The 19,367-nt window shown below is 43.2% G+C and overlaps 1 protein-coding gene across 7 annotated transcripts in view; it reads right to left on the bottom strand.

The window, feature by feature from the left end:
* LOC142767679 (uncharacterized) overlaps positions 1 to 18,769 on the bottom strand; it is a 203,104-nt gene extending 184,335 nt beyond the window's left edge. For 3 of the 7 annotated variants that reach the window (XM_075869850.1, XM_075869851.1, XM_075869853.1), the window contains exon 1: positions 12,672 to 18,769. Coding sequence is in view for 3 of the 7 variants with exons in the window: in XM_075869853.1 (XP_075725968.1) it covers positions 12,672 to 12,730 (59 nt within the window). In the remaining 4 variants the exon portion in view is untranslated. The remainder of the gene's footprint in view (positions 1 to 12,671) is intronic. The other 4 variants (XR_012885096.1, XM_075869854.1, XM_075869855.1 and 1 more) reach the window with 4 other exon arrangements.
* Between the last annotated feature and the right edge of the window lie 598 nt (positions 18,770 to 19,367).

Below are 19,367 nucleotides of genomic sequence, written 5' to 3'. Positions count from 1 at the left end.
TAGTTTTAAAGGCACGTGGCGGGTTGATGTCCATCCTGGTTGAGCGGCTAGTATTACAGTTGAAGCTTGTGCCGGCTACTTTAACGTCCATGTACCGACTATCATAACCTCACTTCGTCCGTGTTTTTCTTTTTTTGTTTTGCCCACTCAGACCTGCAATATGTGCTCGAGCAAACACCCATGGTCAAATTATATGCGTCGTAAAAGTTGAAACAAAAGCTAAAAACTCAATACTTTCTTTTTCAAATACTCGTAACCTTACATATGTCAAAATGAACGATAAGTTTACTTTACAGTTTTTCTTACGCTTAGCTAAATAGCTAATTTTCTCATTTTCGATCGAGTACAGAAAATGGGGGGGGGGGGGGGGAAGTATCTAGGCAGTCAGCTACTGGAGCTTGTGTTTAGTTCTGCACATTGCCGGGTCAACGAGGCATCGCTCAATTTTGCGTCGTGGTTTCATGCGTTCTTTTACTTGCTTCTGTGCTGTTTACTGGCATGACAATTCAGAGCTGAACTAGCCTAAAGAATGTGTATAAAGCCGCCCTTATAACGCCCGACCGCCTTCGCTGGTGCACGGCGGGCGTGTCCTCGCCTTTCTTGACGCATGCCACGCGCTAAACAACAATACGCTGTACTCTATGGTTGCCAAAGCGATATTCTCAAAGCTGCTGCCTCGCTGCAGTCATTTTCCGTGACTGGGCAAAGTGAGTTTTCAATGCATTTATGCTATTGTGCTTGCAAATAGTTGTGTCCAGTTTCAATTGCGAAGTTTTTGGCGTATATTGCAAGTACGCCACTCGGCTAATAAAACAACTTAATGCTCCCTTAATCTTTCTTGTCGGTCTTTCTTTTCTCTCGCACACGCAATAGAGAACTGCAAGGTGACATAAAATTGCTTTTTTATAACGGCGCGTAAAAGGTCAGTAATTAGGAAGAACTTTATTTAATGTAGGTCAAATGCACATCGTTGCTACCACTTCCAACTCTACGTCATTCTTTTGTTTTATTTTTTGCTAGCTCTTACGTGTCCCCTACATACGTACATGGTGATGGTGGCAACGAGCCATCAACTACTGAATTCATGGGCTTCTACGGCGGTTGCGCTACCAGTTTACATGCACCTTAATACACCTATATCGTGCAAACGATAGTCCCAAAACACTATCGCTGTAAATGGGCACACCCGTTAAATGCAGTGATGAAATTGTGTATTTGCTCGCAGCGTAGCAGTGGATGACGCAATTAGATATGAAATACTACCAGCAATGCTGAACAGCAATCTGATCTTCCAGCAATAACAAGGAAAGGCGCCAAGCATGTCCATGTTTAAAACAAAAAACCTAAGTAATCATTGCATGCCAGAGCTTTTTAGAGGGGTAGTAGACGCAACGTTATGCTTTAAATATATATGCTCACAAAAACAAATTTCGGTTCTTTAAATAAACAGATCGTGAAAAGATAGTTATTTTTAGTATAGTTCTTTTTAGAAGTTATTTTTAGTAAACAAATGTAAATGTAAACAGCGTAATTAGAGCAAACTATATTCTGTAAATTGTTTTTAATATCTTAAAAATGAACGTTCACAGTTTTTTGTTACACAGGGCGTGCCTCCCTAAAATAGAATATGTGAGTTGTACGTTGGTGCAATTACTTTTTTTTTTGCTTCTGTGAGAGCATCACTTTCTTTTACGTGGAGTCCATACTAATTTGCAAGCAACTCATTCGATGCATCTTCCTGACTGCAGCGTGAAACCCGCTTATCTTACACGAAACTCCGATTTGCGTCTTTCTGACGATGAAATCAATTTACTCTCTATTACCTGCCATTTCAGTGGGGTAATCATTGTTCGCTTAGCCATAACGAAAGATGATTTAATAACTAGACGATGCGAAAAAGCTAAGGCATTTGGCTCTTGCGCCAATTACCAAGCTAGACGACTGTCGTGTTATTGAGAGACAATGCCAGGAGAAAATTATTTCTCTGGAGGTTTCTTTTTTTGCTTTCTTCGTTTCTTTCCTTCCTTCTTTCTTTCCTTCTTCCTTTATTTTTATTTGTTTGCTTCCTGATTGATTTATGCTAAGTGTAGAAGGGTAGCGGCCGATGTTGCTGGAACATGAACGTACATGCCTTTGCCCGTAAATGCAGGGACAAGTGGGGTCATACAAGTAGAGTGGTAATTTTTACGCAATTATGCTCACAGACCTTTAATGAGAATAAACATCAAACACAGCAAGCGACCACCCCTATAGAGGTCAAATGCATCTTAAGGTAGAGCATTTCTGTGTGATAACCAGAGAATGTTAATTGATGATGGTTCCTTATTGACGTAACCAAACGTGATCCTCACGAGGATTGGAAGGCATATGTTCTTGGCATCCAGTCGTACAGTGGCTTGTCAACTTTCCAGTGTCACCTGCATCATCAACTTTAATTCAAGCTGTGAAGGATGGCTGCGGGATAAATAGGCAGCGGCTGTTGGCGTACTTCTCCAACCCCAGCAGTCAGAAGAACCCCCAAGAAAGAGTAAGATGTCGCTCCATTTGTGTTCGTGAAGTTGAGGCAGCGAACTTCGTAATGAATCAGTGGTCTTGTAGGGAAAGCGACACGTAAGAAAAGGAAAACATTTTTACCTTGCGAAATATACACACGAGACAACACAAAGACAAAACAGGTGCTTCGCTTACACTGACTTTACAGCAAGAAAACGCACAAGCATGCTTAACAAGAATAAACGCGCAACGCCGCGCTTCGGAGGATCTTTATTTGCGCACTTCATATGTGAGCACTTAACGGGCACAAAATAGGAATCCAACTAATCAAACTCTACCTAGGACAGAGGATCCTTGCCTCGGTGGTCTGTTGGTTGTGGCACTCGACGTCTGACCCGACGGTGTTGGGATAAAATGCAAGCAGCTGCATTTGTGTAGACGTTGCAGTGCTTGAGACCCGTGTACTTTGATTTATGTGCCTGGTAAAGAACCCTAGGTGGTCGACATTACCACAGCCCTTCAATACGACACTCGATACGTCTAGCGCTATTATTTTTTTCTGTGTGGTGAAGAAAGCCTATAGCAGCACTATAACAGCTGCGCTCGCGATCCGTCACACGGCTTTTACAATTTCATAGCCTTTATTTATTTATTTATTTATTTATTTATTTATTTAAAAATACTGCCAATCCCTTGTCGGGATTTTCGCAGAAAGGACATCGGGAAAACACACAATAAAAGCACACAATAAAAACATCCGTAAGTTATACATCGTTTAGGATACGCGTTACATTGATGCTACCAAGTTCTCACAATTTCTAACAATCAAATTCAAACAAATTCTAACCAAATTCTAACAACAAAGTTCTAACAGTAATTGTACTATATCCAAATGATTACAGTGTGGAAGAGTCAAAATAACACAGTCTAAAACAATGGACTTTGCAAAGATGACCACAATAGCGCAATATTAGGGTTCCAAGCGCAAATGTTCTTCAACAAGACGTGAAAAAATATTTAAAGAATTGCTGCTAGTAATCATAGCTGCTAAGCTGTTCCATTCCCTTATTGATGCTGGGAAGAATGAGTGTTTGAAACATTCCGTACGGAATGCGTATTCTTGTAGCATTTCGGGGTGCTTCTTACGGGTGGGTCGTGATTGTTGAAGTGTAATGTACCTGGAGGCATCGATGTTGGTTTGCTTATGGCGTAGCTGGTACATGAATCGTAGGCGTGCTAGTCTTGCTCGTTTTTGCAGCGTTAGCATGCCCGCTTCTTCGAGCATTTCAGTTGGTGAGTCTGTTTGCCTAAACTTGTTAAAGATAAATCGAACAGCTTTTCTTTGCACGCCTTCTAGCTTCGCAATATGTTTTTTTGTGTACGGGAACCAAACAATGTTCGCATATTCAAGAACAGATCTCACGTACGTGTTGTAGGCTAACAGTTTAATTTCAGAAGGTGCTAGTCGAAGGCATCGTCTCAGAAAAAAAAGTCGTTTCAGTGCGGTAGCTGTAACGTTAGAAACGTGGGCATCCCATCTCAGATCGCTAGTAAAGGTGAGGCCAAGGTACTTATGATGACTTGTTCTAGGAAGTGGGATACTATTGATGGTATATGAGAACTCTGACCATTCCCTTTTTCTTGTTACTGTCATTATAGCTGATTTTTTAACATTAAGTATCATTTGCCAATCTGAACACCAGTTTGATACTATTTCGAGGGCTTTGTTTAAGGCAAGATGATCTTCTGCAGAGTTTATTTCATGATAAATTATACAATCATCCGCGAAAAGTCTGACGTGGACGGGAATTTGACAGGGTAGGTCATTGATAAAAATTAGGAATAAGGTCGGAGCAAGAACACAACCCTGGGGAACACCGGATTTGACGGGGACTGTTGTGGATACTTGTCCATTGAAATCAACAAATTGTGTGCGACCGGTAAGATAGTTTTTTATCTATTTCGTAACGGAGCCATTGCCTAAGGTACATTCTAGCTTTTGTACTAGTTTTTTATGCGAAACCTTATCAAAGGCTTTTGCAAAGTCCAATAGGATAAGGTCGACCTGTTTTTGGTTGTCCAAACTTAAGGATAAATCATGGGTTAGTTCTGTTAGTTGCGTGACTGTAGAAAGTCCCCTACGGAAACCGTGTTGAGAAGGCGACAGGATGCGTTCGTTTTCAAGATATATATTGATATGTTTTAAGATAATATGTTCAAGAAGTTTGCTGCAAGTGCAAGTAAGAGATATAGGCCTGAAGTTATTTACGTCGTGGAAAAAATACAACGTGGAAAAACGTGGAAAAAATTTACAACGTGGAAAAAATAAAGCGCGAGATGTATCGTACAGGAAACAATTCAGTCGGTGGTATCTGAAAGTACTCTACATCTCTGTGTTCATATAATGGGCTTCAATCTCATAATTAAATAGTAGGTAATTAAGAATAATATTTATTTTAGGGGTGAAATGAAAAATCGCCTGAGTACCTACAGGCTAGTGCGAGTAGTACGCGTTTGGTTTAATTAACCACTGAAGTGTCTTTCATTTTCAAATTCTTGGCTCAAGGTACGTGGGACACCGTGTATATGGAACACGCTGGTACGATTATCGATGAATTTCAAAACAGCCAGGTGCGCATAGACGCTGTTGCATGATGAACGAGTCCAAGTGCATGTTCCAAATTTATCAGTAATCACACATTTTGTAATCAGTCCATGCCGTTAGTATGTGACAACCTTGAACTTTCTCTGACTGACAATATATTGGAAGGCGATAGAAGGTGATCAAAATTGGCGATTGCAAGTTCAAAAAGCAAAATTTTTACACCTTTACTGGTAATTTTTTCGAGAAGTTCCGGTTAAAAAGTGCCTATTTTTATTGCAGATTGCAAGTCTGGTTCTTCAAAAAGTTGCTAGTCGATGTTGAAAAAATCTTCTGACCACATACTTAGTCAAATCAACAAAATAAAGAATATTTTTGAATATTGCAAAGAAAGCGAGCTGCCTGCTGCTAATAATAATAAAACCTTCTTAACAAGGCAGTTACAGACACCACATTTTTCTTCAATTCTGTAGGCTAAACACCCTTGAGACATTTTACTCGGGAAGCTATGGCGCTGTGCGAAAAATTTCAAAAAAGGTAGAATATCGCAAGGCGGCTTCAGTGGCGGGTGGTCGCATATTCACGTCCGAGCTGTCTTCATCACCGGAGTAGCTACTCATTCCCCGTCATCGCTTTCTTCATTTCCAGACACAAGATATATAATATTATTTGAAACATCATCACTCAAACAAGATGACGAAAACAAATAGCCTCTTTTTGGTGTTCACGGGTCAGCTATGAATTGGTCACCGCTATTTTACGCCGTCATTTCATACAAATACCGTGCTCCCGCCATAGGAGAAAACCCAATCCTCGAGAAAATGCTTTTATCTAGTGCATGTCACGTGATTTAACCCGTAAATGCGTGCTTCTTCACCTGAACGCTATAGGGGAGTACCTATTCCGCTACAGGAGGAGTTCTGCTCGTCCAAAGCAGTTTGCTGACAATTTGGGCTGGACGAGCTCTGCTCGTTCAAAGCAGTTAAGGGGTTAGTTTCTGGGTTTGCTGACTGTTCTCAAGCACATTGCTAGTGAGAATTTCTTCGCGTAATGATGCTCACATAATAAGCATGCTGCGAGTATGTTCAATACTGCCGCAAAATTATTATCGAAATATTTACGGAGCAAATGCTACCTACTGGTGGTCAATCTAAATGCGGTCGCGCTGCATACGGATAACGTGCCCGTTAAACATCCGAAGCCGTAAAAAATATTCTATAGCGTCTCTTCAACGTCCACCTTCGTAACGAAACAGTGGTTCTGCAAGGAAATCGAGGCGTCAGGTAATAGTTGTCGTGATGATGCTGAAATGAGAACGCAATGAACTTTCGATCTGTTTCCATCGCTGACCCCATCAGCTATAGCAAGATACAAAGCCTACCACCACTGTGGTGTCCCAGTAGTATTAGTGCTCGGTTGCTGACCCAAAAGACACTGGCCCGTTCACAGCCACGGCAGTCGCATTTCTGTCGAGGTGAAATGATAGCGGCCCTTGTAATGTGTCATATTATGCTACAATAAATAGGCACGCGTGTATGTCGAAATAATTCGAATACCTCTACTATTACGTCTCTCATAGTGCGGGCTGCGTTGAGACGCTAACCCCATAGAATAAACGTCGACGCAACGCCACCTGCTGGGCGGCGTTGTGTCGCTACCTACAAACAACAATATAGAAGCCACAGGAACTGGTTCGGTTTCCCTGTTCCCTACGCACACTTACTAGCCTAAGATCAAGGAAGACCTCATATACCTTATTTTCAACAAAGCGAACATGAATGCACAAAGTTAAAAACGAGGCAAGTCGACGTCTTGTGCGTTCTTAACAGCCACAGTTAATGATTTTAATGAGGCTCGCTGTGACAGCACAATGGCAAAGCAGCAAAATAAGGTTGCTAAAGAGCCGCTGACAAACTAGATGCTCCTAAGCAGCGGGTACTGTTTTATTGTAGGATGTGCCCGTGTTTTCTCTCGCATTTACAAATGTGCCTGGCGCATCAGCCCCTCCATCTTTACCCGAGCGCATTAATGGTGCGTATGCTTCAGCGACACCTACCGTATACGTGCGCGCCCTTCTCAAATGCATGCTTGAAACGAGGTGGCAAGAAGTTGATGCCTGTGAATAAGGAGGGGTGCTGTAATGCCCAACAGCCTCTGTGCGTCTAGGCATCTAATCTCTTCTTTCTCAAGCGGTGTCACGTGATATACACAATGAAGCATGCGTGTAACACACCCGTACAAAGTTACAATTATACGCGCACACACATGAAATTATCAAACATAAACAAGCGTTCCCACCGTAGAATAATGCTACACTATCAACAAGAAGGTTTGGCACGCACATCATGTACTAAACATTGAGAAGCACCCCATTACCTGGCGACGGTGTAATGGCGGCTCCAGTTTCATGAAAGGTCTCACGTCGCCTAAGGCATGGCCTAAGAGCCCGGAAACTGCATACATTTGTGATTGTCTCTTCATGTGGTTCCAAAAGTCACCTGCTCAGGTGCTGTCACAGCGGTGGTAAATGGCGAACTTCTCAATTTCGCATGTGCACAACGTCTCTGTCAGCCACGCACCGTCTTGAATGTACTGTAATTACACTTTTTTTACGGTAACGTTTACTACACTTTACAGTGGCAAGTAACCTATTATATATGTTACATGGCCGTTACGTCAATTCCATTTCTGTATTTTTTATTTTCCCCTTAGATAGAGGTTACAATGACAGTAATAATGTCTGAAAGAACAAATTATCGTGCAAATCTTCATCTACGACAGCAGAATTGCGGGCTATCTTTGAAGCAGTTAAGCTTATCTGCGAGAATCCTGAGCCATGAAAGTGGGTGATATGCACTGATAGCAAACCTGTTCTTCAGCTAATCAGGATTGTGAGATCACCTTACAAAAATGGTGAAATAGCACAATGTATTGCAGAAACTGTGGAATATGCCTCATGGCAGGGTCACAACATCGTATTCCATTGGATACCCAGCCACATTGGCATAAAGGGAAATGAAGAGGCTCATAGCCTCAAGAAGAAAGCATTGAAGGAAGGACGGTATTGCGCAATCCTTATGTCTGGGGCGAATATTCGACATTTTATAACGCAAGAAGCTAACCATTGTTTGATGGAGAAGTGGTTTGAGAGCCTTAAATCAAAGGAAACGGTACTTTATGAAGTTGATTCACACAGAAAATTTTCCATAGCGACCGACCTCCCACGACACCTAGAGACATTAATCAACCGACTTCGATTGGAAGTAGCACTTACATACAGCTTCCTGCCCAAGATACGTAGATCCAACTCACCGGAATGCCATTGTGATCATGCAGAAGAAAATGTTCGCCATATTCTTTGGAAGTGCGTTAAATACGCGAATGAAAGAGAAAAATTAAAGAACAAATTAGCAAGTTTGTACAGACAGCCCCTCACAATAAAGAAACTACTGGGATCATGGCCTGAGATGGATCTCCAGAAAAAGGCAATAATCTTCCTGACAGACTTTTTAGCGGAGACCGGACTAGACAAGCGCATGTGATAGACAGCCAGAGGTGGGTATATATAAAATGTGATCATGTATATACCGATAGGAATCGAAAACTTCAAAGAAAAATGTTGGGAAGGATAAACGCCTCAAAATGCGTAGGTGCCTGTAGCTATCTCGAAAAGCCTGCATGATTAAAAAGAAGAACGAAAGCGCGTGCCTCCCTCGAATCTCATTACATTGGTCCCCCAAAGTGGCAGATTTTTATACATCAACAGTGCAGAAGAACAAAAACAACAGAAAAAGCTTCAGCCATTGTCCTTCTCAGCAACCCATAATTCAGTAAGGATGCATCATTGCCCAAGAGAAATAGGAAGTGTGAAATAGGAGCCTCTATTAATAGAGCCGCCCGTGTTTAACATCAGACAGCTCGTTCAAATGTATTTTGGAAGCTTGAGAACGCTTTAGAAGGCACGCTCACAAAAATTACTGGTATCATATAACGAACAACTATGAAACCAAAATATTAGTTGTACTTCATACACACTGTTGCTATTATCCCTAGATATCTCTTATAGTACTTAGTGTTTAAGCTGTAGATATAAGACAACAGGTTGATGTGGTTTGCGTGGATTTTGCGAAGGCGTTCGATAAAGTACCCCATGTCCAATTAATCTTCAAATTACGTAATGCAGGAATAAATGAGCTCGTAATAAAATGGATTGAAGCATATTTAACAAACCGTACGCAGGTAGTAAAACTGGATGGCCATGTATCGGATCCTTTAGCTGTACTTTCAGGGGTGCCCCAGGGCTCAGTATTGGGACCACTATTGTTTCTCCTCTATATCAATGACATCAGTAGTGTGGCGGCAGAAGAGGGTGTCCAAGTTAAACTTTTTGCAGACGACTGCCTAATCTACGCCACAATTACCAAGTTAGATGACCAATTGAAAGTTCAGAATTGTTTGAAAAAGTTAGATAATTGGTGTAGGAAATGGAAAATGTCAATAAATTATTCTAAATCTACATATACACACATCAGTAAAAGGAAAACTATCCATTCCTTTCCGTACAGCATTGGTGGACACTTGTTGGTACATGCGCAACAGTTCAAGTATCTCGGGGTAACAATTACACGAAAATTGTCATGGACTGAACATATAGATAACGTTTGCACGATAGCCTATCAAAAGTTGTACATATTGAGGAAAAAACTGGAACATGCATCGCGTGACGTAAAACATATTGCATACACCACCTTCATTAGGACGATACTAGAATACTCAGCCGTTGTTTGGAGTCCCCATCAAGCGACCCTTAAGAAGAAGCTGGAAAGAATACAAAGACTGGCGGCGCGTTTTATTTGTTCAACATACCGAAGAAAGGAATCGGTCACGCTGATGTTACAGAGATGCAACTTAGATACTCTTGAACTGCGGAGAAAAAAATATAGGCTGAAGGTATTCTTCCAAATAATTCACGATCAACTTAAGATTGATAAGTTCAAATATTTACACCCCCCAGGCAAAATAAATCCCCGAACTAACCACGATTGCGTCATAAAACCATACCAAACAAATACTGACATGTTTCGATATTCTTTCTTCCCGGATGTCGTAGAAATGTGGAACAAACTACCAAACGCAATTGTTGTTTTAAACAATGTCACCGACTTCGAAAATGCTGTAGAGGCACACTTACGAGATTGTTGAGTTTGATGTAAGCGACCTCATGTCCATTATTTTGGAATATGTCAGTGAATTTTGAATTGTTATTTTGAATTCTGAATTGTTATTAATGAAATACCAGTTTTCATTGTGAAGTGCCGAGTGTTACGCAACTTTATGTACCTTGTACATTTTTTATGTATGTAATTGTATTGTCCTCTCTGTTATGACCCTCTTGGAGGGTTGACAGTATTATTAAATAATTAAAAGATTCATGGTTGGAGTGTCCAAAAACACTAGGATGAGGAAGATGGCGGCTTGCAATGTAAAAAATAGGTTGTGTTGGAAGTTTAGCTCAACACAACGCCTGTTAAAATTTTTTTTTATTTTAAGGGTGTACCACTATTCTTAACAGGAACCACCCGCAAGTGTTTTAGGGCCTCCATGCCCTATGCCAAATGTGCATCTTGAACTTTAAAATACACAACACAGTATGCGATGTGCCAATAATACAGATACAGGTACACGGTTTGAAAGCATCGCCATACAGATATAAGGTTGCTAAACAGGACCTAAGATAGCACCCCAGATTACATAGCACAGGTGGATACTGTGCGTTACTAAACACAATAAACTGGTGGACGGGTTGATTGGCGCGTTTGTTGGAGTGAATATATTACAAAAACTTTTTAACACAAACGGGGTATTGAGGAAAATGAACTTGCTCACTGTGCACTATTTTTAGTTTGACGCCTTGAAGTCTTCAAAACGAGGCATAGCTTAATTTGCTCTGTTCGAAGTACAGGTACCATGGTATAGTAGCCCATTAAACACGCCACGTCCCTGAGCACGTGAACTACTATGATGTGCGTCCCTGTAACTCGAGATTTATTCTACAATCGTGCTCGTGTGCTTCCCACATATATTGGTAGCTATAGGTCCTGTCAAGAAATCTATCTTCGAACGGGAATATTGGGATGGCGCGGTTCAATGCATGGGGGTACATCAGCCAATGGCATGGCTAACTGCCCTAAAGAATGTCATAAAAACATGGTGTGCGGTGCAGGGACACTGAGCGCATTCCTTGGAAATTGTTCTCCGTTAGGCGTACACATACGATAGTTCCCGAGGTATAAATCTCTTCGAGGCTGGACTAGCTATCGACAGCGATGTGTTCATTCAATAGGCATTATATGTATACCTCTCTACGCACATGTAAGCGAATCATTGCCGCTCGAGATAAGTTGACCAGCAACAGTTACTTTATGATGTCCGGGAAGAACAACGTGCTTTTACGTGGAAAATAGATAAGAATTAATACCGACTGACATGCGATCTGGCACTTGTTCAACATCTTAACTGTGTGTCGTACGAAAAAAGAGAGACCGAGAAAATGCGACAGATCCCACGTACTAGTGGAATCAATGTCATGCAAAGCAGCTGGAGAGAAGGTGACTGTGAAGTAATTGTTTTGTCGAGTGGAACGTTACCAAACGACGCTACACAAAAGTGAAGAGATTATGCGCGCAGACATGAATATCGAACAGTTGCGCATGATTTATAAAACCAGTTGCTTACAATTGCGCATTGATGGGTATTGCTAACACCAGAAGCGATGAGCTGAAATATAGGGCCCGTGCTTGCGAAAAGTGTAGCCCTGAATAGTGTTAGACAAACTTTATTGAACGGATATTAACTTCAACTGACGTTAACCCTATAGGGTGACACCTGTATCATTGTAATCCATGTGCATCATTCATGAAATAATATGTGCTGCAATGCAAGCACAAGGGACGTTTCACCAACATTACGCCTGTGGTCTTTTTGTTCTGAAGTTTCAAGACCTCGTGTGGCTGTTTGGTAGAATATTTGACTTCCTTGCAAAATGCTTGGGTTTGAAGATTGCTGGCATCTTAACAAGTGTTATTTGCATCGGTCGGGTCAACACTGCCGATGTAGGTTGCTTAATGCCCTCATATTTAAATTACCAATTTCTGTTCTCACTGCCTTTACCTTTCCTTCTCCTTCTCGGTATATATAAACTTTTAAACGCCTGTGGCACATACCCCCCCACCAATGCCCCATGGTAAACGGATATTGTTGCGAACCGGGGTCTACCCGACACGTCCCCACGGATGGGGGTTACCGAGAAGTCAGAGTTACGTCAGCCGGATTTCTGTGGTAGCGTGGCGCAACTTCGGGTAGAGGAAACGATGCTGACAAGATAGGGAAACGAAAAGGAAACAGGTTTACTGGCACTATTTACATCTATTTCTAGCATAGAAGCCAAGAGTTCGGCATACCACGAGCATGGTGGATTAACCGCAAAACCATGATTCAGAGCAACGTCCAGCACTTTGCAGCGTCGTTTTAAGCCCTGTCGGGCTCCTCCTCCTCAATTGAAACACCAATCACTCACCAGACACTGCCTTCCGGGGCATCAGTCATTAACACACGGTCACCGAATAGGGGTCGCATCTCCTGAAGCCATGCTCATCCGGTGCGAGTTTCACTGTGTAGAGATAAAATGGGTTCCTTCCCGGAAAAAGTTGGCGGTTGGGTTGCTGCTGTTGTCTTTCCCTAGAAGGGCAGCGAAGAAGTTGAGACTTTAATCACTTAGACACGACATCAGCGATCGGCTTGCCTCGCCGTCTCGCCGAACAAACCATCAGAAGTAAATGCCGTAAGGATGTTGACTCACGAACTTACGGAAGTTGCCACATTGTAATCTTTTTGTTGCTTCCCGCCACTAGTGGCTGCTTTTGAGAGAAGAGCTTTGGGGCTTCCGGACGTGGGAACGCCACTCGACTCTGCTTCTCATGACCAGCATTGCGCCCTCGGATGAAGGTCACAACAATATGTCTGGAGAAGAGAGTTTGACACCGCACGAGATGGGATTTCCTCAATATTTTATCGAGACGAGATATGAAACCATAAAATCTTCTTACCCTCTCATAATTAGCTTGGTTTACCCAAAGTTAAAAAAAAGGGATCACAAGATAACCAAGAGGTAGGTGGCTGGACAGACAGACAGACGGACAGACAGACAGACAGACAGACAGACAGACAGATAGATAGATAGATAGATAGATAGATAGATAGATAGATAGATAGATAGATAAAAACGCTCAATGTCGGAAGTAATGAAACAAATGCTACTCACATTTAAAAACCAAAGCACATGGTAAAGTAACAGACAAGGAATGTTCTGTGTTTCTGCTTGCCCAGTTTTTTTTATTTTACTATTTGATCAAGAACTTTGCATATTAGCTTTAAAATTAGTGATTTCGGGGGCAAGAATCTAAATTGGGAATTATTAAATGTGTTTGCTTGTGCTAATTCTGCGTATATTCAAAAGGCATTAGGTAAGAGTGAGAACGAAAATGTGACTGGACGAAGCAGCATCAGCAATAGTGAGTACCCCTATGAAGAAAAGTGAGTGCAGCCTCACTGAAGCCCACACTGAACGGGCTCACTTCAGCATGTTGGCGTGATTTATGTCGAAATTTAGATGCATCAAACGCGAAAATTCATATCCGTTGTTAGCATTCCACAGCATCCAAGTCAGTAGCAGTGATGCTACTGACGTGATCAGTAGCATCACTGCTGCTGCATCACGTGATCAGGTCACTGTGACGTGCCAACGACGTCACATAACTTGGGGTTATATTAATACGAAGTCGTTAAATGATGTCGAATCTTATATTAACGTCATAATTGTTCAGGTTTAACGTCTCAATACTACCACATGATTATGAGAATGGCCGTAGTGGAGGGCTTCGGAAATTTCGACCACCAAGAGTTGTTTCCCGTGCGTCTAGATCAAAGCGCATGGCCTTCTAGCATTTTCGCCTCCATCGAAAGTGCGGCCGCCGCAGCCAGGATACGATCCGGCAATCTGAGGGTCGGCATCCGAGTGCCTTAGTTACTACACCACCATGGCGGTTGACGGCGAATCTTTTTCGCCTGGGAGGAATCATGGAGGCAGTACGAAACCATGTTAGGCGAAGAAGGAGTAGAAAAATGAGTATTGTATTCTGAGAATGATGGTTGCAAAATAATTTGTAATCTTTCTAATTTCTTCGATTTATTGGCTTCATAACTTCATAACATTTTTTATTCTACTTGTGATATCCTGGTTGTTATAACTCTACTTCATTGCGCAGTGTTGTAGCCATCTTTATTTTCTGTGTAAGTTATAACTTATCACTGCCACCCAAACAGCAAAATCTTTCGCAAGCGAAGGATGCTATGGTGATGCAATCTGAACATCAATGAATTGCCCCTTTCGTAACATTACTGTCGCATGTATTCGGAAAAATAAAAAGTAACAAGTTACAACAACGTGCAAGTTAGCTTAGTCAGAGCTGTCGGAACGAAGAAAATTTAAATTCATTACTGTTTTAACTTTGACAATAAATGCATCAACAATACCATAAAGCATCCCACAAACGATCGGGCTTGCGCAGCATTAGGCAATAGCACACTGCGACTATTTTCGGTCACAAGGTCACACAGTGCATGCTACCCTTGCGAAACTCCAATGCACTTATGTCGTTGCTATAAAATTTCCTCTAAGAAGGTCACACAGTGCATGCTACCCTTGCGAAACTCCAATGCACTTATGTCGTTGCTATAAAATTTCCTCTAAGAACACAAAAGGAAACTCTTGCGCTGGTATCCGTGGGAGCTGCAGCGCACGGCACTTGAGCCGATATTATGGGTAATACCAACACCACCTAGACTTTTTTCAGGGCCTCGGCAAACCTCCTTGTTGAGAGTTTGATGTCACTGCTGTGAAATCTGTGAGAAAGCAACGCTCAACTTGGTGGGGTAGGAATGGATTGCGGCTTTTGCTCATCAAATAAACAGGCAATATATTTTGCTTCGAAACAATATTTCACAAGGCAAACTGAAAGAAATCATTACCTACTATATAACAAGAAGAGCTTTGCATCATTTTATTTTTGAAATGATGTGCTCACTAACATGATTTATTCACCGCTTTAACCATTTTCGTACACAGCTGAGCGAAGTTGGCAGGGCATGACACTGCGCATGGCCACATTGATCTTACATGCTCGCTCGCTCTGCTGGCAGTTTTGGTTGTAGGCTAATGGCATTTTGTTACCGCTGACGCTGTTTTTTTTTTCTTTCTATAGTGCTCTGTGAGCATGATTGGGTAAACTATATACACAATATGTCCGGATGCTGCTTTTCACCGGGGTGCAACTCTAACTATGCTCATGGACCTTAAGCGCGCGGCTATCGGTTTCCGATTAACGCCGACCAAAGAACCGCATGAAAGAGAGCGATGCCTCGCAGGAGTTTTGTGCCTACGAAGTACATTAACTATGGCTGCCTCGGTGAAAGTCACCGCCGGGACAGCCGCGCTCGCTCATCTCGTACCATCAACGAATCGTTTCGACGGGGAGATGGAAAATACTGGTATCCTTGGTGGAAAATTCTCCAGAGAAATCACGTTCGCTCATGTACCTTCGAAGCTCATCCTGCTGACGCGTACGGCAAAACTGGGAGATGTGACCACGATAGCCAAAGTAGTATCTCGTAGGGCGAGTAGATCACCAAGAAGGGTTGTAGCTAGTGGTAGGTTCTCCAGCAGAGAGCGCCGTCAGATGGACCGACGAGGGCTCAGGCAGTGGTGGTGGAAAGTTCGTGGGGTTCGTTGAAGCAACCGACGCGTATGCCGGTGGCAACGTCGAGTTGATAGGGTCTGAAGGCGCGGCAGCAACTTGCGCGAATGTTGGTAGAGGGCGAGAGGCTGCAGGATGCAGGTGCGCCATGTGAATAACGGACGTCAGCTCCTCTCTGATGACATCGCACAAGGCCGCTGCAGAAGGCTTGCTAGGACTCACAGAATGTAGTGAGTATGATATCGATTGCGATTTCTCGTGTATGAGTGATCTTATCATGCCAGGTAGGTCTGGGACCGCTTCAGAACATGTTAGGTCATTGTCCGGTTCGAGGCGAACAGACTCAAGTTCATCGCGCTGACATGTCGTAACAACGACAGTAACAGTAGGCGGATTTTCGATGGCAAGAACATTGAATGCGACAGGTGCACTCCCCTTATGAAAGCGGCGTACCCTGTCCGACTCTACAATGATGAATCGGCCCGGCGGCAAAGTGCAATGCAATCCTCGATGTAGGATGTATGTGACTCACCGATATGTTGTTTCCAGGCCTCGAAAGGTTTCTTTGCGAGAGTCGAACGAGCAGCCAGTTTACCAAATACTTGGCGAAGCTGGTCTTTGAAGGCAGCCCAGTCGGGGATGTCGATCAAAATGCTGAAAAACCACGTCTTCGCGACACCCGTAAGATAAAAGAAGGCGTGAGCAAGTTTGTAGGTGTTATCCCACTGATTAGCAGAACCGACATGTTCGAAATCATCCAGCCAGTCCTCAACATCTTCCCTGCACATACCAGCGAAGGGATGGGGCTCACGCCGGTGGCTGTTAATAACATGAGAAGGCGCGGCACGCAGTGGCGGAGTGGGAACGGCTGCATCATAGACCTCATCCTGCTGTGACATATTGCGAGACACCTGGCCCAAGCGCCGACCTGAACGTATTACCAGGAGATAGAGAGGTCGAAATGACGACGAGGGATCGAAGACCACCGTTCAACACATATGAGGTCTTGGTTTGGATGACCTTTTATTAGGCCCGAGAATCCAGCAGCAAACAGCTGCGATTAACTAAGAATGATTATGACGGTGACAACCATGGCGAAATCGCGCCTCGAATTCAAAAACTATTTGTATCGCAAAAAAAAGGAAATCAGTACGTCGGGCATGCCGACACAAAGCTTCGCTTTCACCTTGTTGCCGGGTTGCGTAGGGCCTCCTAAACATTTTACTTGAAAGCTTCTCACCTCTCTAGAACGTTATAAAATTGCCCCGCCACGGTGCTCTGGTGGCTAAGGTACTCGGCTGCTGACCCGCAGGTTGCGGGATCACATCGCGGTTGTGGCGGCTGCATTTCCGATGGAGGCGGAAGTGTTGTAGCCCCGTGTACTCAGATATTGGTGCACGTTAAAGAACCCCAGGTGATCAAAATTTCCGGAGCCCTCCACTACGGCGTCCCTCATAATCAAATAGAGGTTTTGGGACGTTCAACACCACAAATAAATCATCAAATCAGAACGTTAGAAAATTATTAACTTGAACTTTCCTCACACTTTGAAACGCGTTTTTCCAAAGAAGCTCAAAAAAATTACATAGGAAACTGCAAACTATTCTCCCATGGCCTGTCTGAGTCGTTGCTTCTTCAAAACAACTCTCTAAAGAATAAGAATTTTGGAGGAAGCTTTGGCGGTAGCTTTGGAGGCTGTGGGCAGAGCAAATCTTTAGCTTAGGCTACAACAACGAATACGAGGCGATTAAAGTTTGTGTCAGCGTGAGAATTATAAACATTATCTTAGTCGCCCTTCTCATTTCCTTAGCAGCCCTTTATGATGCACAAATGTGAAACAGAAATGTTTACTGCCTCCTATGCAGGTTTCAATCTAAACAAAACATATGTACTGGAAACAACACCCGGAGACCTCCCGGAACCAGTACCACGATATCCCAATCTCAAAACCGATATATACTTAGCTCGACGCCCAGTAGGAACGATGGGGCTTGACTCTACTACCACTAATCCTAATCAAATCATCATCGAGGAAACCGGATTTACTATATACTAATTAGGAACGGGAATCTGTCCACGTTTATATCCCCAGTGTGGTTCTCGACGTCCTTTCTGTACTTATAGATTCCCCCAGCCACCGGAAACCAATGGAATACCACCCCTCCGTTCTACCCCTTACTGTCAAAAAGGACGCGTTGTCTCGCACCGCCAACTTCACATCGAACATGCATGCCCCTACTCCACGAGCTCTGTTTGCAAAGGAAGTAACACTTCACAAAACTATCGTACTTAGAGTCCGTCTGCAAAATCGCCCCAATACCAGCTCTAATGCTGTCGTCTGTGGCCCTTCAGGCTTAAGCCATCACTTGCTAGTGGGAAGAGCGCGTGTGCAGCTTAAACTGATTTCCTATGTCCCGCGAAACCTCCGTCTCCACACAAACAAAAAAAACAAAGCAATACACACAGTTTAGCAGTCAAAGCTTACACTTCGTGCTTCTTCTCTGCCGCAGCGTCAACGCGATGTTCCTGCTTTCTTAAAACATCGTCCCAGTCTTCCCTCCCACCCTGCACTGGTTCTGTCACAGTCTCCTGAAACTTCTTCTCTCAACTGCCATCGAAAGCGCATGCACTCTGCATCATATCACGGAGCGCTTTTCTTGTCCTGCGGCCCTCTAAGCTCTTGCGCTCCCCCCTAGCACACTTCTTTTTTCGCACCTCACTCTATTTGTAACGTATGCGTTATCATCCTTCACATTCTATTTTGCTTTTGTATTCTTTCCCTGTTGCCATCCTGATCCTGCCAATCCCTCTTTATCTTACATGTGGCGTATTCAACCTCCAGCCTGTCGACTGCACCAGTCCCTCTCTGACGCGGCGCGGCTCCACTAATACCTCTCCCCTGCCCCGCTGCCCCAATGTAACGCCCGTTAACTTTGAATGGAGGGTGGTCGGTGGTATGGAGGGAAGCTGCGAGAAGTGTAAGCAACATCGAAGTAGAGGGGTGCGCGCTGTCGGGTGATTGCACATGGAAGGGCGTGAAAAGAGCTTGGGAGCATCACGTGCCCTTTATGAAATCCTCGCGCGTGGCTCGTTGCAGGCACCAGCAAGGGCATCGCCTTCGTATGGAGCGGCCCACTGATATCTCATGGGTGCACGGGTACAGCACCGGGGAGGAAAACTGCCGGTGTGGACAAAATGTTAGCGACAGTTTTTGGCTTTGTCGTAATTCAGTTTACCTACAAAGACCTCTGATATTCCTCCATATACTCCAGGGAGACGATTGCAAAATATGAAAAAATCTTTTATTCCACAATTAATAAAGCAACAATCAGTTTTTTGCCATTGCATTCTTATCCTCGCAAGAATTATTATTATTCTTCCGGGACATTAAAACACAGAACACTGTATGTACACTAAGTGTCATGTTAATGTTATGAATGTTTTGCCCGACGTGGTGCAGT

The sequence above is a fragment of the Rhipicephalus microplus genome, chromosome 7, assembly GCF_043290135.1.
Source record: "Rhipicephalus microplus isolate Deutch F79 chromosome 7, USDA_Rmic, whole genome shotgun sequence".
Taxonomy (NCBI): Eukaryota; Metazoa; Arthropoda; class Arachnida; order Ixodida; family Ixodidae; genus Rhipicephalus; species Rhipicephalus microplus.
The sequence above is the reverse complement of the archived record's forward strand: the minus strand, read 5'-3'. Positions and strand labels throughout refer to the sequence as shown.